This window comes from Mixophyes fleayi, chromosome 4 (genome assembly GCF_038048845.1).
Source record: "Mixophyes fleayi isolate aMixFle1 chromosome 4, aMixFle1.hap1, whole genome shotgun sequence".
Taxonomy (NCBI): domain Eukaryota; kingdom Metazoa; phylum Chordata; class Amphibia; order Anura; family Limnodynastidae; genus Mixophyes; species Mixophyes fleayi.
In genome coordinates, this window is record NC_134405.1 from 115,616,698 (window position 1) to 115,642,240 (window position 25,543).

Consider the following 25,543-nt stretch of genomic DNA (forward strand, 5'->3'; position numbering starts at 1 on the left):
TACATAGTTAACAGAGAATGAGGCAAATTCAGTTATACCTCACAAACATGCCTGCTTTGAGTGAACATTATATCCAACTCTTTACATATTTTTCTTTAATCATCATCCCTTTCTTGGGGGCATTCTATATTTTTTTTATGGCCATTTTATTTATTATATAGATTTGTATAGCACAAATATACTTTGCAGCTCTTTATAGTTTGGGACAATCGGTAATAAAACTAGACTGCATCAACAAACTAAGAGGTAAGAGGGTCCTGTTCACAAAGCTATATGTGGTGGAATGTTAAAAGGAAAAACTCCACTTTTGTGTATTTTTTAAAAAAAATATATTTTAAGGGATTAAATATCTAAGCGCTGGCTGTATACACTCTAGTAGAGCACGTACCAGTCCTGCCATCTTTGGGGTCATGGCTGTAGTGAATCCTAGGTCTATAGTTGGCCCCATCTCCATTGTGTCAAAGTCAGTCTTGAACTCCGAAACACAAATTTTTTTCAATAAAAATTGCAATTCAGCAAGATAATGTGGTGGAGGGAGCTGGCCGTAGACAGAGGACTCACTGCACTCAGCCTTCCAAATATGACAGTATGGTTGTACTACAGGTCAGTGCGATAGAAACTGTACCTGACTGTGTATAAAGCGAAGGCTAAGAACAAAAGGTTTCACAGAGGTCCCCTCTTTTGGCTTGTTTTCATTTGTATGACAATATATACTGTATTTCTGGACAGGATTACTTCACATAATTAGTCAGTTATTCCTGACAAATCATACAGTTTGTGTATTGTCGTGCAGCATGTGTATGAAGAAGAGCCTGCCAGTGCGATAAAATAAAACCAGAGATTAAATTCCTGACCTTGATTTGAAGAAAAAAAGAAAAGCTTTAGAGATAATACGTGTGATGTCATTCATATTAGTAGGGTCTGCACAAAGCATATTACATAACGGTTTAGGCACAAAGGGGAACTGCATGCGGTCTGAACACTGGAGCTTGGAAAGCAAGCATTACTCTTTAGTGATTCCTTTCAATTTTATAGAAAAAAGAGCTTCCAATGAACATCCCAAAAATGTCATTTTCAACCATTGAGAGTTCTATAATGTTATATTTCAATGCAAAAGGTGGTAGCTCTGGTTCATAGCCTAAATCAGATGGAACTGTCAGCACCCATGGGGTGCTAGATGGGAGGTGGCACCTGCATCTCTTGACTCATCAGGTGAAATGGTTTAATACTGCTGGCTATGTAGGTGGTTCTATTGGACAGGATCCTGATTGTTCGATACCATGGAGTGAACAGCCGGATCACTTTTTATTATCACTGCGGCCTGTTAATATGGTCAGTGGATGACTTCACACAGATTGATAACCGCCATCTTCCACCCACATTTCCCAACATGTCTTATAATGATCTGATCAATTTTAACTGGATGATAATCTGCCATTGTAGTCTTTAAGGCCACAAATGCCGTAATATCTGTCCTATTGCCTGATCTTGCTGGCAGTATCGCATCATCTGGCCAGTAATTACACTTAATCCATTCACTTCAGTGTTACTTGGGAAGTGACTATGGGGAGGTAAACAATGTGTTCTTAACATTAAGCACAGCCAGGTAACCAATACACCTTGAACAATTACAGTACACCTAGCCACAGTCATTTCTGTGTGTCTGGATGGGTGCACATCTCTGGCTCTTTGTTTTTGACTGGCTCCTGAATTGTACATTATTTTGTCCACCCAGATATAAATATTTTCATGGATCATTTGTCAAAATAAATGGATATGTATGTTTGGATCCAGAATGATTGCATTTACGTGAAAAGTGGTCATCCTAACTAATCTGACTGTTGTAACTAACAGACATTTCTATTAATGTGAGATCTAATTTATTGAACATCACATTTTATTTTTATGAATATTACATCTACCAACAAGGCAAAATCCATTAACATAGACATTTACAGCCAAACAAAAATTGTCTACATTTTACTGAGCTCCAAAACGTACACCCTGATCTGGTTGTTTGTCTCCCTCACTATAGCAGACCCTTGTGCACGATGTAGTAACAGGGTTAACAGGTTCTAGACCGAAATAATAATGGTCTTGAGATGCTTGATTGTGATGTATATTGTACCACTAGATTGTTCGCTCTCATGAGCAGGGCTCGAATTTCCCTTTCTTCTCATCTTTGAACGTATTCCTGTTCGGTTTTAAATTTGTTTCCCAATGTCTGACACTGCAGAATTTTGTGGCGTCCTATAAATAAACACTTTAGAATAATTGTACACTACAAGTACAGCAGGTGTCCCCTCACTAGTGGACAGTGATGCAAGTTTTTTCTCCTGAATGATGGATATAATGCGGTTTCTGATACTACTTTGGGCAGTTCATCCGTTCTGACTGTGTATTGTTTGAAGGTAAATTTGCACAAACAATAAAGCCTTTTTGTTTTTTTGAGTTTTCCTAATGTAGAATTTGATGTGTGTACCAAACAGACTTAGCTATTGTAGGTGCTTCATATATACTGTAAGAAAACAAGTCTGTCTGCAGTCTCCAAGTGGGAGATTGACAGTAAATGTAAGTAAGCTGCCTTATTGGATGTAAGGAATTTTGAAACGTAAGACTAGTATAGTTTGTCAGCACAATATGTATTTTTCTAAAATAGCTTGTACATGGCAGTGTCAAATATAAAATCCTAGCTCACGTCATATATATATATTTTTTTTTATTTGTATGTGCAGATCCTGTACAAACAAAGAAGATAAGAAAGGTCCCCCCTGGCTTGCCTTCTTCCGTAAGTACTGACTGCATTGTTCAAATTATTATGAGAAATAAATTAGATTCGTAGGACCGTGTACAGAGGTCATACAAATCATTATTTAAACTGTTTTTTACAGTGACCATAAACTGGCTGCCTTGATCAATGGCAGAGCTTCATTAGGTCTAACCCTGTGTTTGATGTTCAGTTTTTAGATTCACAGCAGTGATTTGTAACACCGTCATATGCTCCCGTCCCCCTGTCCCTGTCATTTGAATTCCTCTCATGGGAGGAGAACAGGGCCAGAAGCTGTCAAAGAAGATCTCCTGTACAGGTCTTTTGATGTTTAATTAGTCATTATGTTGCTGAGCAGGAGGACAGACAGAGATTAATAGCCAAGAATCTTCGAAATTTACATTTGTAATAATCCCAATGGAGCTGAAGACATTAAGATTCGGAGGACACGTACGGCTCAGCTTGCATCACTAGGACTGAGGTTATTAATATGCATAAATCACCAAGTCAGATGTTCAGTGTGAAACCCTGGTGGATTTTAAAGCTTTCATTAAGCCTTTCCTAACTTCAGCCTAGCATCAGGAAGGCTTTCAAGCAACTAGTTTGTTGATCCCTCTTTGCTGGAAAATATATCCCTAGAGAATAAAGGGCTTTGATGAAAAAGGTTGCAAGGGTTTTGTTGGGTGGAAAAAAAGCATTAATGGCTGTGATAATCTATTGCTATAGGGGTGTTTTGTGGTATTAAATATCTTATTTTTTTAAAGGAGGAAAATTGTTTGCAAATGAATCGGCGCTTAAAAATCCATGTGAAGTGAAAATCCCTGCTCACTGAGGGGAGTTTCTTCTCTCGCTCTGTCTCTGTCTCTCTATACACATCTCTTCATCTCTCTTTCTCTCTCTATCTCTCTCTCTCTCTCTCTATCTCTCTCTCTCTCTCTCTCTCCTCCTCCCTGAACAAATGAGAAGGGAGGGAGAAAGCTCTGCAGCCTTGCGGGGTACATCTCTTTGTTGTGTAAATGGATGGAGGGCTTTTATTTGGCAGTACTTAACACTTGGGCGCAGGTGCAATTGGATGAGTCATAACTCGGAACAGTTTTGTTTGAATGGAACATTCTTAGTAGTCTACAGTGAGGTAGCACATGATACATACACTGATTAGGGATTGGTGGTATGGCTCAACTATTTGTATTCAGTTTCTTACTGTAAGATAGAAACAGAGTTTGAAATCAATTTCTAACCTTGCTTCCAGATGGAGCTAAAATGGTTTATACAGCCCAGGGCAGCTGTGTTCTGAACCTGCAGTCTACCTGGAAGCCAGGACTGCAGCTGCAGGCACTCTTAAAAGCTTTTGCTTGCATAAGCACTTGGGCCCCACTAGAGGCTGAATAGCTGCTTGATAAACAAAATGAACACAATGCTTCAAATCATTTTCCCAAAGCCAGGAATATTTATTTTCTTCCCTCCCAGCAGCTAAAAATAGCTTAGCAATTTACATTTTAACAGTTGTGTCTAATTCAGGGTAGACTGTACACTGAGCCAGATGATTTCTGCTAGATTAACAAAAAAATTATATTAAAAATGACAGAGCAACGAAAACATGGTGCAGCACAGTTTTCATTTCTAACGCTGCTACCGTTAAACAGCACTTTAATATTAAGTAGACCTGCGCAAGTATAGACAGCTGTATTAGCAAGTGAACATACATAGCATTCCTCACTGATCTGCATTCATTTCACATTTCAGTGTTTGGTTTAATATCTTCATTGCTGTTCTTGATGTATAAAATGAAGGCATGGATGTGTGGCAGTAAAAACATTTATAGATGCAGGGGGTGCTGCACTGCCAAAGATATACGCCAATTGCTCAGACTCACCATTGATCCACAACGTGCAGATTTTTTGGACTATATAAAATGTGGCATCTGAGATTAGGTTATGGCTAAGGGGGAAAAAGTATAATATATTACATTAAAGCGTGTATGAAATCTATGCAGCATTCTCCCCATTGCTTCCGTCCCCCTCCCCTTTTGGAAAAAAAAATCTGTTTGCTCTGCAATTTTTCTGTTTGAATCCTCCTATTACTATTTGGCTAATGTATATTTTATCCATTAGTGTTACTTTTTTGGAACTTTATTACCCAGTATATTAACGAATGTGCATAACTGAATGTTTTATAAATCCTTTATGCCAAGAAATATAGTTATCCCTAGTGCCTAGGCCCAATATAACATAATTGATTTTTTATATATATTTTATGGAAATACAATGATTTGTATTAGGCTCAGATTTTAATGAAGAGATATGACAGAGTAACAGTCTATCTAACAAATATAGTATTAATCAACAAAAGAGCCTTAGTTCTTGTTGTTAGTGGAAGCCTTATTCTTAAAAAAAAAATAAAAAAATATATATATATATATATATATATATATATATATATATATAGTATGTGTGTGTTTAAGTGAAGTGGGGTGCCATGTGCTTTTGACAACTCATTTATAGGTTTGAATCTTGCAGTTAGGCCACTTTGCTTTGCTGTCTTCCTACAAGATTTTGCCATTTATTTTTAGTTGGCAAATGTTCATCTCTCCCTTGATACTGATGATTACATATATAACAAATACAAGAAATGAATTAGCGTTTTTGTTTTGCTGCTCATTTTTTCCTTTTTGTGTTTGGATAATAGCACCATCTGCAGGCTAATTACAGAAACTGCATCAGAATAAGGACTCTGTCAGCGGTTCCGTTACTTTGCATTGTTTGCGTTTAATGAGAAGGAGCTAAATGCCCTGCATGTGGGTAGAGAAACAGCTATATTAGCCATGAGCGTCACTGCAGGGGAGCATGCATGCATCCTCTAGCAGTCTAACAGCAGTGCAGTGTTTTAATATACAGTATTTTAGACTGAGCAAAATATATACACCCCTCCTTTCATTACTACTTAGACTTCCCTATGTTGGGGCTTGGTTTTCAATGTTAACATTTTAAACCCAATATGCCTTCAACTGGAGTGAAATGCCGCTTCTTAAGTTTCACTGTTGGTAATTAGCTTTGTTTCCAGAATGGTGTAGGTCAGTATATTTCACTGATGAAAACCAAGATGTGCGTCCCATCTGCTTCCAGGTCACACAGAGGTGACACATAAAATTTTGTGTACAAGTGCACGCATGTCACTAGTACAGACACTACTTTATTGCACATTTATGGCTGTAATAAATATGACCTGGAATCTTCCTTTTCTTCCTGTGAGGTCTGTAATTTTGATATGTTTACACAGAAGTTAATACACAAGCCTTAATGGTTTAAGGTCTCATCCATAGGTTCCTGTACAATCTAAATATTTATATCTGTGAATGTGTTTGGAACTGTTGTATACAAATATGGAGAACAATATAAGTAAATGTTTTGGTAATAACAAAAACAACATTAATAAGATTTTTAATATAAGTATTTTGTTTCACTTACCGTAAATTGTAGATGGTAAAACGCTGTTGATGCAATCCGTGGAATACAAGGCTCCAATTTTTAAATATGAAATGCAGAGGTACAATCAATTTGTACTTATTCAATATATATCTCATGCTATATCTTGATGCTATCTAAGGAAATACCTGTAAATGGTAGTTATGTTAAATGTCTCCTTGTACACAGCTTATGTCAGGACAAACATATTGGTACAGTATGACAGTAATTGAGTATAATGGCTTTTAGGCCGATAGTGATATAATGAATGGTTTAAAGTAGAGATGAGCGGGCTCGGATTCCGCTAATCCGAGCCCACCCGAACAGTGCGGATCCGAACGGGATCCGAGCACTGTTCGGATATTTCCGGCGGGCTAAAAAATGAAAACGAGGCTCTGTCGTCCAAGTCTCGCGTCGAATCTCGCGAGGGGTGGGAGGGAGGGCCCAGAACAATTCCATCTTGTACCTTTTTTTTGGCATTATGTGCTCAAGCTACCTCGGTGCAACTTTTTGGCCTAAAAACAATATTGTGAGGTGTTCAGAATAGACTGGAAATTAGTGGAAATGATTGTTATTGAGTGTTATTGAGGTTAATAATAGCGTAGGAGTGAAAAAAAAAAGACAAAACTGGTTTTTAGCACTTTTTTTATGTTTTTTTTCTAAATAAATCCGAATCCAAAACCTTAAATCCGAACCAAAACCTTTCGTCAGGTGTTTTGCGAAACAAATCCGAACCCAAAACCTCAAGCAAATCCGAATCCAAAACACGAGACACCAAAAGTGGCCGGTGCACATCCCTAGTTTAAAGTTGTATGTCCAGTCTATATCCCCAGGACACGCCTATTCTTATTATTCTTTTGACTAAAACTTATACAATTGTCAGGGGCAAACGCAGGATTTGTAGAGGGGGGTTTTCACACCATGCCGCCAGTGGGCGTGACAAGCATGCATGGGGGCGTGGCTATAATTTTAGACAGTGCTTGGCTGCTCTCCAACTCTTCCTATCCCCATAATATACATGGGCAATGCTGTGTGCACTACTGTTAGGTGCACGCAGCTCTCCCTCTTCAAGCAGAGCCGTGTGAAGCGGGGGTAGGGTCCAGCCACCTTAATTATACAGTGTCCCAGGCTTGGAGGGCCCCCTCTCTTTGCCTATGATTGTTTAGTAGAAAGAATGGAAACATATACATATATGCCTAGAATTCAGTTCTAAAACTGCTCCCTGCTAGTTTCTTCCCATGAAGCAATTGAACATCATGGCTATACTGCTGTTCCTCTAAACTGCTTTTTCAACTGTTTTATGACCCCTTGTGATGGTAGAAAGTACCTCCTTTTGTGTGTCATTGTATCCCAATTACTTCCTAAAATGTGCAGATGTATTCCAAGTGTCCTGAATATTTAGAAATGTTATGTCTTTATGTAAAAAAAAAAAATCAAGTTTCTGGATTGTTTGAGTATGTGTTTATCAATTACTTATACATTAATCTTGAGTTTTGCTATTAATTTAACTGGTGTAAATACCCCTTGAATCTGTCTGTTGTATCTCTAGAGGTACATGTACTTCAGGTTGACAAACCCTTGCCTAAACTATTCATTTTGATGTATACTGCAAACACCAAGGCCTAGGCAATGGCAGTTTAGGATTATATGAATAATTTAGTCTTTCAGAGTGCTTGAGGTTTTGTGGTTGAGTTTAGTGGGGATGGAATTTAATACTCTTTAGTGACAGTAAGCTTACATGACAATTGATTTTCATTGCAGTTCTGAAGAGTAATTCAAATAGAACTTGGTGTTTGAAAAGGTTAACCCTTTGTCTCTGCAGAAAGACTGATGGTGTTTGCATTTCATGTATTGCAGTGTTATAACCTTTGAATAGTAGATAATCGTTTAACTTCCAAAGTTGTGCTGTAAACGTTTCTATTTAGTGACCAAAATTTACAGACTAATGTAAATTTACGTTTTAGAATTTTAATGTTGTTTCGTTACTGTGTGATTTTTGGAGGGTATAGGTTTTATTTAGAAGTTATTTGCAGCAAGCTAATGAACACACACTTGGGTTTTTTGTGTCTATTTTTCCACTGAATATGTGGTTGCTTTGTTATGAACACATTTCCTAAAGTTTTCTCAGAAGAGCAGGTTGGTTTCACACTAAGCAGACATGGCGCGTGTTAATTTCCAATGTTTCATACTCACGGAGTGCATTCTACTACAGCAATCAGGGGACATCATTTTTCAAATAATAATGAATCCAAGTGGTTTCTGACGATAGATTTTATTTTTCGTATGTTGCCCCTAGCTTTCTAACATCCTCTTAATGAAAAATTGTTTTAAACACATTACTTATTATACTAGTGCTGCTTTCAGGACCCATGTAGCATTTGTATGATATATGTTAAATACTGGTTTACTACCCCTAAACGTGTTTGCTTTAGATACAGCAAATAATACAATATAGAAAGTAATGACCCAATTCTCCAATTTATACACCTAATAGACTTGGATTCAAGATTGATCAGACTGAATCCATTAGACATATATTTTATTGCAGTTTATGGATTTGATGGTATTTAGTGTGATCGGTCTTCCGTCATGCTGGCAGTGATCCACCTGAGGGACCTAGCAACCGGATCTTATACAATTTGCTCACCAACTTGTATTGTTCAACTGGAGCTTGTTGCAGCAAGATCAGCCCGTGTCTGGCCATATACTCTAAACTCCGTTTGCTGCTTTCAGCAATTAGGAGTCTGGAAGAAAAGCGTGTTTTTTGTTTTTACAAATGTGCCATTTGTGTAATAATCGAATGTGCATCTTTGCAGCATTGTGTGTGAAGTGTTTGCGTAGACTTGCTTGTCTAATTATCCTGAAAAGTAAAATTCAGTTACTTATTGCTGTGCCTTGTTTATCAGACCATTTGACTGACACTGCTTGACAACTTTGACTGATGATAATGTAGACAATTGCTTTTCCTCCACCTTGAATTTGAGCTTGAGTATTCATGGTCCATTACAATGAAACATTGAGGGTTACTTACCAATATTGCTCGGTAACCCATAGCAACCAATTGTTTAGATTTTTAGCAGTCAGTTGAAGTTTGTACAAAGAAAGCAAATTGTTTAGTGCAATATTAATAAATATCATTAATTAAAATGACAAACAGCACTCTTCAACTGTATATTTCTAAAACTTGCTGTGTTCAAATAAGACGAGCTTTTCTTTGGTCACTAGGTTTGGTCACTGTTCCATTTGAGTCTTTGGCTGAATTATTTTGTTTCCTTAATATCTCACGCAAACGTAGAGGGTTTCTCTATGGAGTGATATTTATGTATATGCTCACTGTTCACTATATAATGTGATATGTGCCCTTTTTGTGCACTTTAAGTGTTTAGAAAAATAACTTAAAAATATACACCCTTTAGAAGTAGGTATTATTTTCGTTATATTGTTTTAGTCTTATAATAGGCTCCTATTTCTGAACTGCTGTTTTGTGCACCACTCACCCGGGAAAACCAGTAAGTTTGCACACCATTTTCTATCTGTAATTGGGCGTCCCTGTGCGTCAGACCATGTAATCTGTTTGTGTTCTGAGAAACACACAGTTTGTTTAGCAGCACAGAGTTGAGTTGTAAATGGAAACAACTGAGGTTAAGGAGTGCAGGTCAGTTCACTGCTACTTTACTGATGACACAGTGTCTGAAATAAAGTTTAAAAAGTCAGTCAGTCTCAGGCCAGCTCAAGAGATTAACCCCTGAAATGTGCCAGTGACTATGTAGTTGATTTTTAACATCTTTATGTGCATAGGTTAAAACGGTTTTGTAACAAAAATGCATAAAACATAGGTTTGAAATATTGAAGGTTACATTATCTTGGATCTATCTTTATTATTCTGTAGTGTCTACATATTATACAGTGTTTTATAGAGAATGTAATCATTCACATCAGCCCCTACAACTTTGCCACTTAGGGGTATATTTTGACTAAACTGCAGGTTTGAAAAAGTGGAGATGTTGCCTATAGCAACCAATCAGATTTTAGCTTTCATTTACCGTATATACTCGTGTATAAGCCGAGTTTTTCAGCATACTTTTGTATGCTGAAAAAGGGCACTCGGCTTATACACGGGTGAACTTACCTGGTGTCCGGTCCCTCGGCTTCAACTTCTGCATATGCGTTCCAACACAGGAAGTTCGGCATTGGAAGTTCGGCATTTGGAACGCAAACTTGCGTTCCAAATGCCGAACTTCCTGTTGTTGGAACGCATATGCGTTCCACTGCCGGGTAAGTGAAAAAAATCTCTCTCTCTCTCTCTCTCCCCCCTTTTTTTTTAATTTACAGTGCAATTACATAATGAACAAACAATACAGCCACCATGTTCATACATTTATATCCCTACCCCTTATATACCCCTTTATTTAGGTTAGGTTGTACCCAATGCCAATGATTTTATAATCATTTATGAATGTTCCTTGTCATCTACTGTTATTTATGGTTTAGCTAAAAATGATTTCATACATTGAACCTATCATTTTTATTTAGGTTTTTAAATTAGCGCTCTTTTCCACCCTAGGCTTATACTCGAGTCAATAAGTTTTCCCAGTTTTATGTAGTAAAATTAGGTGCCTCGGCTTATATTCGGGTCGACCTTATACTCGAGTATATACGGTATTTAGTACATTCTACAAAATGACAGGTAGAATCTGATTGGTTGCTGTAGGCAATATTTTCACTTTTTCAAACCCACAGTTTAGTAACTATAACCATTAAAGTCTTAAATTCGCTATCACTTACACTAGGGTCCATTTTGTCAGAAGCCAATTGACCTACTGGTATTCGTATAACTGCAGGTTGAAACCAGGGAGGAAATACAAACTGCACACAGATGGTTGGAGTTGAACCCTTGGCCCTAACACTGATGCAGCATTGATAACAACGGTTTTGATTTCTGAAACTAAATATTTGCCTAGTGGTTAGCACTTCTGCCTCACAGCACTGGGGTCATGAGTTCGATTCCCGACCATGGCTGGGGCGGATCTAGAAGGATTTTCTACCCCGGGCGATTTAGGCCCCGCCCCTTTCTGACTTTTAAGGCTGCCGGCGGCTGCACAGTATGTGCGGGTCCGCTCGGTAGTGACAATGTGCTGCCTGGCTGCTCTGATTGCGTTTAAAACACAATCAGAGCAGCCGGGCAGCACATAGTCAATGCCGAGCGGACCTGCATATAATGTGCAGCCGCCGGCAGCAAGCCCCTGCTAGGGGGGGCGATTGCCCCGATCGCCCCCCTTTCCCCCCTGGATCCGCCACTGGACCATGGCCTGATCTGTGTGGAGTTTGTATGTTCTCCCTGTGTTTGCGTGGGTTTCCTCTGGGTGCTCCGGTTTCCTCCCACATTCTAAAAACATATGGGTAGGTTAATTGGCTGCTATAAAAATTGACCCTAGTCTCTCTCTCTCTCTGTGTGTGTCTATATTAGGGAATTTAGACTGTAAGCTCCAATGGGGCAGGGACTGATGTGAATGGGTTCTCTGTACAGCGCTGCGGAATCAGTGGCGCTAAATAAATAAATGATGATGATAAGTTGAAATAATAGACAGCTCTGAGATGCTCTCAATATCAGCTTGTTCCCTAAGCGACCACAGTGCCAGATAATTATCATATTGAAACTTATAGGTTTGCTATTGACATGATGGAAAATGTGACAGATGATCACTGCTATAGACTTGTGTGTGTTCATCTTCTAACTGCGCTAACAGGCTTGCCATTCCCAGTGATTAATAAATATACATGTTAGCTTTAAATTTTAGTATACGACAGATCTCTAACCTCCTAATGCATTAGAAACAGATAACATTATCTTGCTATCTGCACAACAGTTTTACCACAGACCACTTTCTGGCAGAGAGACTGCATATTTGTAATAGAAAATAAGTCAAGTCATTGTGAAGTAAAAATCAAAGCTTCTAAGCTAGTCCTCTGAGGACTGAAACTTGCTTTTGTGGTCCTTTGGGGCGGAAGATGTTCCTGGTCTTTCACTAGCTGTCTTGTGTACTGTGATGTTCTTTAGCAGCTGCTGTGTGCCCTTTTGTACATGTTTTTCTTATCTGTGTGTGTATATATTTCTGAAAAGACCAACAACTAAAAATAGAAATATTATCACCTTTGTTAAGACATGGGCATGTGAGACTGAATCCACAGGTTTTGTTTATTTTAATAACAGAAATGCAGCATCACCTTGTTCTGCTTGACGAAGTTTGAACTTTAAAATGTGTTTTGGAACATTTTCATAATTTATGTAAACACTCTAAGGAGTTAAAAGAAATATTTTAAGTTATTGGTGTGTTTTTTGCGTTTAGTTGCCTTTTTTTAATTGTATCTTAATATGCCTTTAATTCTGGCAATATTTAGGAACTTTACAAAAAAATTACTGTATCAGGCCAAAGTTTTTGCGGTTGGTTGATTGTAATGCAATAAATGGAATGTAAATTATAAGGCATTGTTTCCAGTTGTGGTCATTTCATTAATTTAACTAGCATTCTTGACACTAATGTAAATGGGTCTGAAAATAGAACCCATTGTGCCCAATGACACCATACCCACTTACATTTTATTGTCATTTGGGCGAGTTGCATTTTGTTCCATGCATTGCATATTCTGCAAGTTAAACACATTGGAGAAGTCTCTAATGACCTCAAAATATTATAATGGGGATTTTACAACAGATGATCAGTAACTGTAAGAATGAAAGCTCCTCTTTGTGTTCCATTCAGTCACTTTTGGCTTGGTATAAATGAATGTGTGCATGCCTGCAATTTCCAGAGCACTTTCTGAAGTTCTCACTCTGTCTGAGATAGTATTGAATGAGCTGAACTTGCTAAGACATGTCTGAGCAGTGCCTACCTACATGGCTTTTGTCATATTATCTCATTAAATCAATTTACAATTTAATTTACAATTGTTTTACTGCTTTTTCAACACCGTTTCATATTAAACAACTTAGTGCAGTAATTAAAATGATATGTATATTATACGGTTAGTGCATGTCTGGTAAAGTTCTGGTTTAAACCTGTGCTTCAGCCTGTTTTCGCTGTGAAATAGCTGTGGGACCCATAGCATGTAAAGGAAACATCCCAATGTTTGCCCATTCACAACCCCTTTCAATTTGAAAACCATGTTTAATGTAAGGGACAGGTAGGTCCCTACGTAACCTGTTTCCTAGGTCGCCTTAGGATCCAGTAGTGATTGACACCATCTTTAGGAACTGAGGGCTGGGTGAATAATAATTATGTATCGTGCTGCTTTCGCTCAGGGAGTAATAATTGCATGTATGCTCACTATCAATATAGAACACTATTATATTATGACAATTGTCAGTATGACCATATGCTCTCCACAGTGTGTACTAGTAACTTCCCAGAGGTTCAGTAAGATTGTACATGTCCCAGAATCGTGCTGCTTGTACACAGTAATGTACTGCAGCCCATTCCAGAAGCACCAGGATAAATAATATTGCAGTTCTCCATCTCCAGTACTTGGTTATTAAGAGGTTGGTGGTTTGAGCAGACCCTGCCAGATGGTGGTGTTGCTGTACTGCAGCATGCTGTGTCTCAGCTGCTACAAGTGCTACAGTTTAATTAAAAACAAAAATCAGGAGATTAACAAGTCGGTGTCTTACCCATCGTTTCCCCCCTACTACCTAGTATCTGTGCACAAAGTTTACTGTGGTCTGTTCCTGTTCTAAAATCAAGCAGCTTTGATGTTGTGGAGCACTGTTTTTATTCTACTAAAAGCTTTCCTGTAGGCATTACCACTACACAAATCAGGGTGTGATCAAGGTTGAAAGCGATTACTGTATGTCTTTGCCCTCCCCCATTTTCTGTGTGGGATGGTTCAGCCCTATTTTGCATAAGTTTCTTTTGAGTAGATCCATGTGTGGACTGAGTAGCATAGTACTGGTGGAATTACTGTTTGATCGGGTGGATGTATTCCTGGGTTTGAAGCAGTGCACTTCAACTGCTGCCTAGAACATCTTTCAAATCAACATGTATTGTGCGTACCCAGTGGCTGGAGTGGGCAGCAATTCTTTGATGTACTACTACAATGGAAAAACGGTGAGACTATTTGCATTTGTTCACATTATATGAATCACAGGAGTAAACCCTGTGCTCTCGAGTAAGTTATAGGGTATTTTTTTTTTTAACTGAAATGTATATTTTCCAAAGTTAAGTAATGTGTGAGGTATTGTGTTTTAGTTATTTGTTTTTATTTTTTAATATAATTTGCATAGCAAGTTTCATAGTAAAGGGGGTGGCTTATTGTCATCTCTAGCTGTTATGTATAACTATTAGTGATATAGCTTATTATAGCTAAAATGTTACTTCTATATGATAACTTTTGATTTTTCTATTATGCAAAAAGGAAGAGAAAAGGTGCCTGATTCTGAAGCAAAAAAAAAAACTTAACTTTGAAATTTCTGGGAATGATTAGGAAAACAACTCTCCCCAGCCAGTAAGATTCCTGTTTCCTGTTTAGACTTTGAGGTTCAGCGGCTGGGTTGTAATGTTATTCCATCTGCTTCCAATCAAATCAGCATTTTGACCATACAGGCGAAATGCACCATTTCTTAATTAAATACAGTAATATTTTTATTTGAATTTTTTTTTTTTTTTTTTTTACAGTGTAGGGCAGGTTTGCTAGACACTTTTTTCCTAATTATTGGGCATAATTGTAATATATTAAAGTACAAACACAGGATGTGCAGGACAGACATTAGTGAAGTGATTTTTATATATTATGAGACTTTTGGTCAATCATAGGATGTAGGCTGTTTTATTATAACATTATTTCGTTTCATGTAATTAAATACGATGCTTAAATGTCATATGTTCTAAATGTGTATAACCACTTTAAAAATAAATATGGGTATACAATTTAATTGGTTGTGCAGTTGCTGTTCAAGAAATGTGACTAATTGAGAAGTTTAAAACATGATCTTTTCTTTGTTCTGTGGCTAAGGGGAAAGAAGAAAAAGCTTTGATCTCATTAAGTATTTCCAGGCTTCTAAGGGGCTGGTGCATAGAGAAATGCCTGGTCTGGAGATTTGTAGCATGTGTCTGCCATAGGTCAGGAGTGGCTTTTATGACCCTGGGTAATTGGTAAACAAATGATACATTATCTATCTGTACATTTGGTAAACAGATGATACATTCTTTATACATCTATTACTTATTGCTAAAGAGGAATATGTTAAATACTGGAAATGACAACAGTGGTGACTTTTTAGTCCTAATATTGAGGCACAGTACAGTTAAGGGGTTTCATTCCTGATTGAGCACAAGTGATTATTAAAGGATTATTTAAGTGGTCTGAACAAAAGCCTAATCTGTGCAGGGTAATGCTTGTTAACACTTTGTCTGCGGAAGGGTTGTGCTCATGTGGTCCTGGGTTAGTGTGTTGTGCTAAATTCTCAAACAGACAAGAAAATAGTGTTTGTAGGGGGGAGTAGCATATGGAATGCAAGATAAATAACAATCCCTGATTCTGTTAAGTGAATTATAGGGGCAGCAGTACACTCGCTAGTATGGCTGTTAATTTCCTATGTTCGGTGTAGCTGTCGTGCATTTTTTAAATTAGAAGTAGGCACAGCACTAAAAGAAGTGTACTAGAAGGAAAAATTGATGTATCCCCCATAGTTTTACGCAGACTGTAATGGTTAGAATTTATTTGGAAACAAACATGTTCTCAACCCAAATATGTATACTATAACTGTATGGCATGCTGGTGTATCCAGATTTGACAATGAAAGCACCTCACTTCAGTTTGTGTTCTCCTAACAGCCTGCAACAGCACACACACATGAAACCAGCCCTGCTGGATGGAGGAGGATGTTTGTACTATAAATACTTATGTTGATCTTTGCATTTTGTCTCCTTTCTGTCCTTCAGGCATTGCAGAATGGTCATTTCCTAAGGATAACACCCCCCCCCCCCCCCACCACCAGTGCACTGCCCATTTCCATTCTAGACACACAATGCCTCAGGACAAAAAACAGGATTTTCCTTCTCCATTTAAAGCACCAATCTGCAAGCCTATTATTAGTAATATTAAGCTGCCATTGGCTTACAGCAAAGTTTGATTTCCTTCTTCATTGACAACTTTTAAATACCAGCAATCATTAGACAGGTTGCATTACATTGGTATACCACATTGTGATTTATTTTAAAGTTGTACCAGATATACATGTATTATTATTATAAGGTAACGTTCGATTTCAGCCTTGTGTTAAAAATCCCTGAAAAACATGTGGTGTGTGTGTGTGTATATAACCTGTTGCTACATGCTTTCTATGAGACTGAGTCTAACTGATAACTTTTTTTAACTTAGATTTTCTGTTTTGATATTTATTGATTGTATATTCATTATTAATTGAATGACTAACTTTCAGCTTAGTGTACTGTATTGTGGAGAACAGAAGGGTTTCTCAACTTTTTTCTCAAGTTCGTTATAAAATATTTCTTAGTCCCGTATATAGCATATTTATGTACCAGAACATTAAACTATAATTATGAGTTAGTTACCAGGTGTGACTTACCCCCTTGAATCTGCCAGTAATACCCCTTGGGGCAAATGTACCACATGTTGAGATACCCCAAGCCAGTGCAGGCAGTTCTAAATAAAGCTAGTCTACTGCACTGTTGTTGTTGTTGTTGTTGTTGTTTTTCTATTCTTATTTTTGCAGGTTGTGATATTTTATTAGCAAATTAAACTTGAAAGTGAATTTCAGTATTGTACAGCTCTATAGCTAAGAATTCTATCCTTCAAAATTGAAAGGATTGTATGGTCCCACACATGAAGCCAAGTTTGTGCGCATCATACGCAGATCACTCACTAACTTTTCATCATCATCACCATTTATTTATATAGCTCCACTGATTCCGCAGCGCTGTACAGAGAACTCGCTCACAGTCCCTGCCCCATTGGAGCTTACAGTCTAAATTCCCTAACATACACACAGACAGAGAGAGAGAGAGAGAGAGACTAGGGTCAATTTTGAAAGCAGCCAATTGACCTACTAGTATGTTTGTGAAGTGTGGGAGGAAACCGGAGCACCTGGAGGAAACCCACGTAAACACGGGGAGGACATACAAACTCCACACAGATAAGGCCATGGTCAGGAATCGAACTCATGACTCCAGTGCTGTGAGGCAGAAGTGCTAACCACCTAGCCACCTGTGCTAACTTTTTCAGTTAGTTCGTGTTGCACGTGTCCTTTTACAGCCTTTCACAGACGTAGCTTAATGAGTAGGAACAAGTTCCATGACAGAATGTAAGAAACAGATGCTCACCTGTAGACCGCTACAGAGATTTCACAGAGCTGTGCCATGGAAAGCACTTTTCCTGCTCATTCAAATAATTAGTGGCACAAACATTGCATCCTTTGTTCTGTTTATTAATTGGCAGCAAGCACCAATCAAGTGACCAGCTTAATAATGTGATCATTCGAGCTAAAGAAATAGGTGACTTAGATAATAAAATAATGTAATGTTCTTGATCACATATAGTTAGGTATTTTGTATTGGTAACTTAAAATTTTGACTTGGGAATTATTTGTTATTTAAAAGAATTGACCTTATTGTTCCCAAGTCTTTGCATAACTAACAGTTTTCAGCACATATAAATATTTACACTGGAGTGTATACATTTTTGGAAAGCTATAATTTAAATATTTCATCATTTGAATGGATATTTATTTCCTGCTGTGTACTTCATGTGTCATCTTGTGCTACATAGTTTATCTTTGGACTGGTGAATATAATGTAAGATCTAGGGCCCCTCCCTCTTACATTAACTCCTCAGCAGGGAATTTATGCACAGAAATCATGTAAGTGATAATCAGGGTGCAATCACCGTTCATATCTCCATGGTTGTGAATAGAATATGTCTGATGTTCATAGAATCATCAGCGTTTGTGTTCCAGACGTTCAATAATATGTGGCTAGCGTGTGTGCGTGGTTTGAAATGTACGTATTTACAGCAATAAAAATACCTTTATTTTAATTATATAAAATAGATTTTAATAAGTGATGTTGTTGTGAAATTTGGCTTATTTCCCAAATATATACATGCACACATGTGGTATTATGGCCCTCCCTGTCTGATGGAAGCTGTATAAAAGAGTTGTTTTAAATAAATATAAACAAAAACAAGCTAGGGTTGGATAATTACTGTTTTTCATGATGATTTAGGAGAGAGTCATTGCTGTTGTCCTCTTGATGGTATATGGAAGTGCCCAATCCAGGACCAATTAATGTGGAATTCACCCAGTCATTCAAACTTGGGAGCTAGGGAAGATGTGTCCTTTAACATCAATTAAATGACTGAAAATTTAGGCATCAAAAATAATTTAGGTGCATTGGCTACCCGACTCCTGGGCTGTGTCCAGCCCTGCTCCAGTCACATGCAAAATAAAATGTCATTATTGGTGTGCATGCAAGAGGGATTAAAAAAATAAGAATTTTAAAAAATTAAAATGAAACAATAGTGTAAAAGCCAGTAGGCTTTCCAGGCCTGTTGTGTTGTGATCATTTGTTTTTCTTTTGGTTACTAAAACTTTCTTATTCCATTAAGGGCTGGTGGTTTATATATATTAACTGGCACAGTTTGTGTATGGAAATACCTGTCTGGGAGACTCATGGCACAGTAGGCCACGTCTTCTGAAGTAGGTGGGAATTTGATAATACAAATCACTGCGATGTCAAAACTTGCATTGTTACACAGTCCGCAGTTGAAGTGAGCCATGATTACATAACTGTATCATCATTGCCCCGCACATTCCCTCTGCTTTAGGAGATTCTGGAGGAGAGGTCCAAAAAGTAGATGAGTATGACTTATGAATAGCAAATTCTTCATGCATTGCAGGTTGTAGAGTCCTAACAAGCAGTGCTTCACCTTGGGGGAAAATTAAATTGTGAGGCTTCCATTCAGTGGGAAATTTTGGCATTAATCTGCAGGTGATCAGATGACTGCCATCTGTTTTTCATTTGCCATAGTTTCTTGTGACTAGAAGGTATTTCGTCTCCCTAATTTTGGCCTGGAGTTTCTCCACATCTGGACTTGAAATTTTCACAACCACATCACTTCTTACCGCTGTAGCTCTTTGATTTCAAGTGCAGCCTCATAATATGGCTGGCTTTTTTTTTTCTTCTAAATTTATACAGTTCTTCTTGAAGCTGCAACTATTGGTTTTGTTTTTTTCAGTTTCTCTCCATTTCCGTAACGTGTCATTTTTTCACTATCTGCAAACAAGTACTCCATACTGTCACTAACTAACTGAGTAGCCCGAGCCCGGCTAGTATTCTCACTAACTAATGTTAATAATAGGCAGTGTCTGCACATTAGATTTGCAATATTATGTTATGTGGATACTTTTCTAGAGCTTTCACTAAAATATATATTTGAAATTTCAGAACTTTAGTCAGCCAATAGTTAAACTGTTCCATTTCTAAATGAGTTGTGATATATTGTTGTTGTAGGTGTTTCCTTTAACAAGCTGAGCTCCATGTATACTGATGACTTTATTGCGTGTAGTAAAGATATGTTCTTGAAATGTACCATACGTGATTCTCATTAATCAGTTTATCTCTGTCCTCCTTCTGCAGGTGCCTAGCCTTTATATGGATTTTGTTGGTTTCTGACAGTGATAGATTAAAGCTACATGTCCTGCAACAGTTATTCCTGAGAATTATTTTCTGCTAGATTGTGTAGGGGTTCAGAGTTTTGAGAAGTATTTAGGTGATTCATTAATGTTGAGGCCAATTTCTAGACCTAGGTCTGTTTTATAATTCAGTTATATCCAGATGTTGCAGGGAGTCGTCATAATTTTCAGATATTCATCCAGACTCATTCTTCAAAAGATGTCAGTGTGCTTGTTTTAGAGTAGTCTAGCATGGCTCTCCTTGGGCACTTTATTATTCTATTATTAGACTTCCTTTTTACCTCCTACCTGTATATAGCTTGTGCAGGTGTTAAATTCGTCCCCTGAACAAACAGATTATCCGGTTAACTGTTCATAACTACCAAAGTGTTTTTCATTCTTCCCTTTTCTTGGACTGCACGTTCACAGGGATGTTGGCCATGTTGTTGATGCATTCCACTCTGCTCCGTGTGTGATTGAATGCATGATACATCTTAGTTTATAAGCTGCCCTATGCAACTTCCTTTTTTGCTTGTTGTAGCCCAGTGGATTTCAAACTTTTTCAGTTCAAGGCACCCTTAGGGTCTCCAAAATTTTTTCCAGGCACCCCTAAGACAAAATAATTGCCAAGTAGTCCCCCGCCTTGCTTTCCACTGGCCCTGGCCAAGGCACCCCTGTGAGATCTCCAAGGCACCCCAGGGAGCCTAGGCGCACAGTTAGGGAACCACTGTTGTAGCCTATAACTTGTGCAATTTTGGAACCTATTTTATTTGTTGCGCATTCTTACAAAAAAAGGAATGTGTTTGATTTTTGCAGAGCTTCATGCTGCTACTTTAGTGATTGATAACACAGTATGTTCTTTCACAGTTGAGTTTGAGTGACATAAATTGTGTTTGCAGTGATATAGGAATGCTGTGGGCTTAATGTAAATGATTAGATCTGAACATGATTAAAAATATTAATCTCCATACTACTTTCAACTTTTGCCTTTAGATTACTGACACATGTAAACTGTACAACTAGTCATGCAGTTGCAGGCTCTCCATATGCATTTGAAACCAGACTGTGGGTGGTTCACATCATGTGGCTAAAGCAATGTGGAAGTGACTTCACAATATGTGTGGGGCGTGTACACATATGCCTGACTTGGTCCATTTTGGAGATTTCTGAAGTTGAGCATTTGAAAGCTCTTTTGCCGTGTTTTTTTTACGTGATGTGCATATTGGTCCACTTGCTGTTTCACAATTTCCATTCTATGCTTAGCTGCCACAAAAGTTGTGCTCCCTCCAAAACATAACACACATCTTTGTCTGTTCAGGTTCTCATTTTAGATTTTACATTTGAACCTTGCTGGGTGAATAAATGAAAGATAATCCATAAACGTCGGCTTGTTATGGATTGTGAAACTATGTTCATTTTCACACAACTTGCATAGTTAGTATAGATGGAGGAGGAAAACGAGCTATCCTTTATATCTTAAAGAAACAAAACTTACATTACAGGAATAATTCCTGTTTCCACTGAAAGGACAGTTTACTGAAATATTAGACAAAATAAAACATGTTGCCGCACAGCTTTGGTAGTGAAATAGGTGAATTATTTTGAAAGCAGTATGTGGTTTCCATAATCATCATCATCGTCGCTTATTTATGAGGTGCTGCAGATCCCGCAGCATCAGACACTCTGCATACAGATATATGGATACAGCATAACAAATGCTAATGTCTTGAGAGATATTGTCAGTGTTCTACTGTTTTGTGTAGTGTTTGGCTACCGGGGCACTGTTCCATTGGAGTCTGGTATCTTGGAAGGACATACATTCTGATTACCACCACCCATGATGATAAATCTGTAGTAAAATAAGGTGCTATGTGCCCATATAACTTACTGAGCCTTCATGCCAACATCACTTCTCGTTACTGCTAGCCTAACCTATCTGACTGATGTTCCTTACAAACATTCATTATTCCTTAAAGGACAGCTACTAAATTTCTTCCCAATAATGGTGCCTTGGTGAGGGTCTCTACCGTGGGACTCCCACAGTTCACTGTATTTAGCCGTGTTCTGTAGCCTGGAGTTCTGCTGTCACTTTCAGCTCTACTCGTCTTTCTCTGTAGTTGAAAATATCTGACTCAGTGATTATAATTGAAAGCTCTAGAGTTACTGTGTTAAATCTACCCTATTATGCCAGAAAGCCTGGTAGCACCAAAGATGATCCATCAGAGGTAACAGCTATATGTGATTTCTGCTAACTTGAACATATGGTCGGGGAACCGGGGAGTGACCACACCAAAGTACAATTATTGGTTAAAAAAATAAAATAAAATGAGTTCAGTAAACTTTAGTGGAAACCCTCCTGCTGCTGCCATAGTTATCTATTTATTGAGTTAATTTAATTGAAATATTGTTACTTGTATATAGTGGTAATATTGATATATTATTATTATTTTTATTACTATTATTCCAGTTTCAAGCAGATGATTTCTTTTGTTTTCAGGTCTATGCACCCTCTTCAAGTTCAGATGACTTCAGTAGAGAGTCTCCGAGCTACCCATCTCCTAAACCACCCAGCAGTATGTTTGCTAGCACTTTCTTTCTTCAAGGTTAGTAATAGCACACTATATGTCCCTAGTTGGGTTACTAGAATAAACCATGAAATCATCTCACATGTTTGTTTGTGAGTTCTGTGACAAAGGAATTAAGATCACCAGTTGAAGTTAAGTAATTCACAAATGATTTTATTCTATTTCGATGTAACAAACACCGAAGTTCTATGATTTAATTTTTTTTTAACCTGTGTTATAAAACTAAGCAAAGATGCTACATTGTTTCAAAACTGTTATAACATAGAAGGTAGGCACAAAGAAAATTTTGAATGAGCAGATAGGTCTTGTAAGGCTAATGTTACACATGTGCTTTTTAATTCAGCATTTTTCCTGCCAGAAAATTATTCATACTAAATGCTGGAAATGCTGTTTCTATGTCCTGTTAAAATGCTGATTCTGTGTATAGATGGCAGCCATAACTCATCAGAGCTATGGAATTCCTCAAATGGAATTGGCCAGCCAGGCTATGGTGGAATAATGGGAAGTTCATCGTCTCACATGTCACAGTCAAATAATTATGGCAGCCTACATGACCGCTTGGTAAGAGATTAATTAAAATGTTTAATTTCTATTTATGTGTTGGATTTAAACATGCTCAAGCAATCTATTATTTCTTTCTCTCCTGCATGGCACCTTACTACTGCTTACTCTCCACTTAAGCAAAAACATTTTATATAATATATCTAATTGTCAGTCATTGTGGCAGCTAGTGAAGCAACTTAATTGACCAAACCATCAAGCTGATCATACTAATGGTGCCTAACGTTGATGTCACAGCTGTATTTTGAAAATAGCCTTTTATGTGTTAGTAAAAAGCAGCAGATATCTGTTCTTTGCTGTTTCCAATGGTTCTACCACTCAAACATTCTACATGTAGTGTTTTCAACTGAGTTATAATAATAAATATGCTGGAATCTAGGTCTGTTTAAATAAATACAAAACTAAGCCTATCACACTCAAGCTGTAAGATGCTATTGAAAGCATCGTTTTTATGGTAGCAGATAATTGCTCCCTGAAATGCTTTGGAGCTCTTGTAAGCATCCGAGATATGCTGCTTATAAAGCGTAGGTGTGGAATCAGCCTTGGTCACTGGGAATTTAGTTTACAAACTTACTTAATCATGATCATGCATGCCTTCAATTCATTGAGTATAACCGATTAAGGTGTATTCTGTACCAATTTATGATGATCAGTGCTACAGCAATTCAATCTCATATCATGAGTAGCAGTGATTCACTTGGAAAACTAATGTTTGTTTTTCTCTTCAGAACTACCCACCACATCCAGTTTCACCAACGGACATAAATGCCAGTCTTCCGCCAATGTCCACCTTCCACCGAGGTGGCACCACCAGTTCCTCCTATGGGGCATCTTCTCACACTCCACCCATCAATGGATCAGACAATCTCTTGGGTAAGCTTTCATTCTAATAGATTTCCACCTTCCGTAACTGATGAGCCCAGAACAGAAGCATTCTGCAAGAAGGGTAACTCCTGAATCTGCCTGTGGTTATATCTGCGAATTGGCTGTCCAAAGAAGCTTATGTTGTACCCAATTCCTAAAATTGTTAGCTTTTTATTTTAATTAACATTAAAATAAAAGGACAATGTCCTTTTATTTTAATGTTGCTGTTGTAAGCACTTATTACAAAATAACACATTGGTATTCATATTATTTACAGCATCCTAAGGTAATGTAAACATCAGTTGTATATTTTAGCAATGGTATTTATACTTTCTTCTTTTTATAGGTACAGGAAGCAGAGGTAATGCAGCTGGTAGCTCTCAAACTGGAGATGCACTTGGGAAAGCTCTGGCATCTGTAAGTTTGTGTATGGGAAAAGTGGTTGTAAATGGAAATAAAATGGAGTTTATATCACTGTTATTACTGCTACAAATCATAATCTGTGGTGTGGGATGTAGCACATACATACACAGTAGCACAAACTATTTAAAGATAACATTTTTGCATCACAATGCAGGCTTCTAGAGGAATCTGTGCAATGTTGATGTGTATTCTCAGTTTATTAAATGATACATGACCTCCTAACGGAAACAGCTGTCTGTCCTGAGAGTATCACTTTTCACATGGAATGCAAGCAGGGAGTTGTTAAATACAAGGCCCACTCATACCACTTCTAGCACATTAATACTGCATGTAATCATACCCAATGTGTATATAATATACACGTTTAGGAGAGCTTTCAGCATTGTTCAAAAATACAATTAGACATTTTTTTAAAGATTTTTTTCTTCAAATACATTTTCAGCGTTATCAGCGCAACAAAATATTAATGCCTTTAAAAGTGTAAATGTAAAGAATGATTTCAACACCTTATATTTACAAAAAAAGTTTGATCTTATATGCTAATCTTTGTTTGTCATGATGGGTTTTTTCTTTTACAATAATAAATGTAGCTGGCTTACAAATGCTGTATTGTTGCCATACTTCCAGTTTGCAAAGTCAAATTAGGAGGACACTTTTTATCTGTTAGCTTTTGAATGTTACTTAAACCTAAATGGTTGTGAACATCTTCTAAAGGACGAAGCAATCTAAAGAACGGAGCAATCCTTGCATGCATACACCCCTTCCCCCCCCCCCCCTTTATTTGTGTTGTTTTAGAAACAATCCCAAATTCTGTATAATATAGCCAAGGCATATATGTTTAATCTGTGTACTGGGTGGGCTCTGGTTGTCATGGTGACTTGATTCTGTCATCCTGTGTTGCAGCTTGGCGGGGAGCAGCCAGGTCATTCCATAAATCACGGCTGTCATTTCCAATGGAGATGCATTCCATCTGCTCTATGAATACATGCCGTAGTCTGCACACTCCATGCCTATATCCCACCCAATAGTTGTTATCTTTGTTTTTCAGTTTTGTTTTTTGTTTTTTTTTTAAAAAAAACAGCTACAGTTTACTGTGTGCCAATAGAAGAGTGGTGGTATTGATTAAGTAGTGTTCTGATGATGAAACTTGCATATAGGTTACCCTCGTTCCTTTGCCAAAATCACAGCTTTAAAATAA

General features: G+C 37.6%; 1 protein-coding gene across 5 annotated transcripts in view; it reads left to right on the top strand.

Moving 5' to 3' along the window:
• TCF12 (transcription factor 12) overlaps window positions 1–25,543 on the top strand; it is a 176,608-nt gene that overhangs the window by 128,645 nt on the left and 22,420 nt on the right. For 4 of the 5 annotated variants that reach the window (XM_075208047.1, XM_075208048.1, XM_075208050.1 and 1 more), the window contains exons 8-12: window positions 2,736–2,788; window positions 22,410–22,515; window positions 22,925–23,058; window positions 23,787–23,931; window positions 24,269–24,339. In XM_075208047.1, coding sequence (XP_075064148.1) covers window positions 2,736–2,788; window positions 22,410–22,515; window positions 22,925–23,058; window positions 23,787–23,931; window positions 24,269–24,339 — 509 coding nt within the window. Of the gene's footprint in view, window positions 1–2,735; window positions 2,789–14,042; window positions 14,331–22,409; window positions 22,516–22,924; window positions 23,059–23,786; window positions 23,932–24,268; window positions 24,340–25,543 lie in introns of those variants that run through there. The other variant, XM_075208051.1, reaches the window with a different exon arrangement.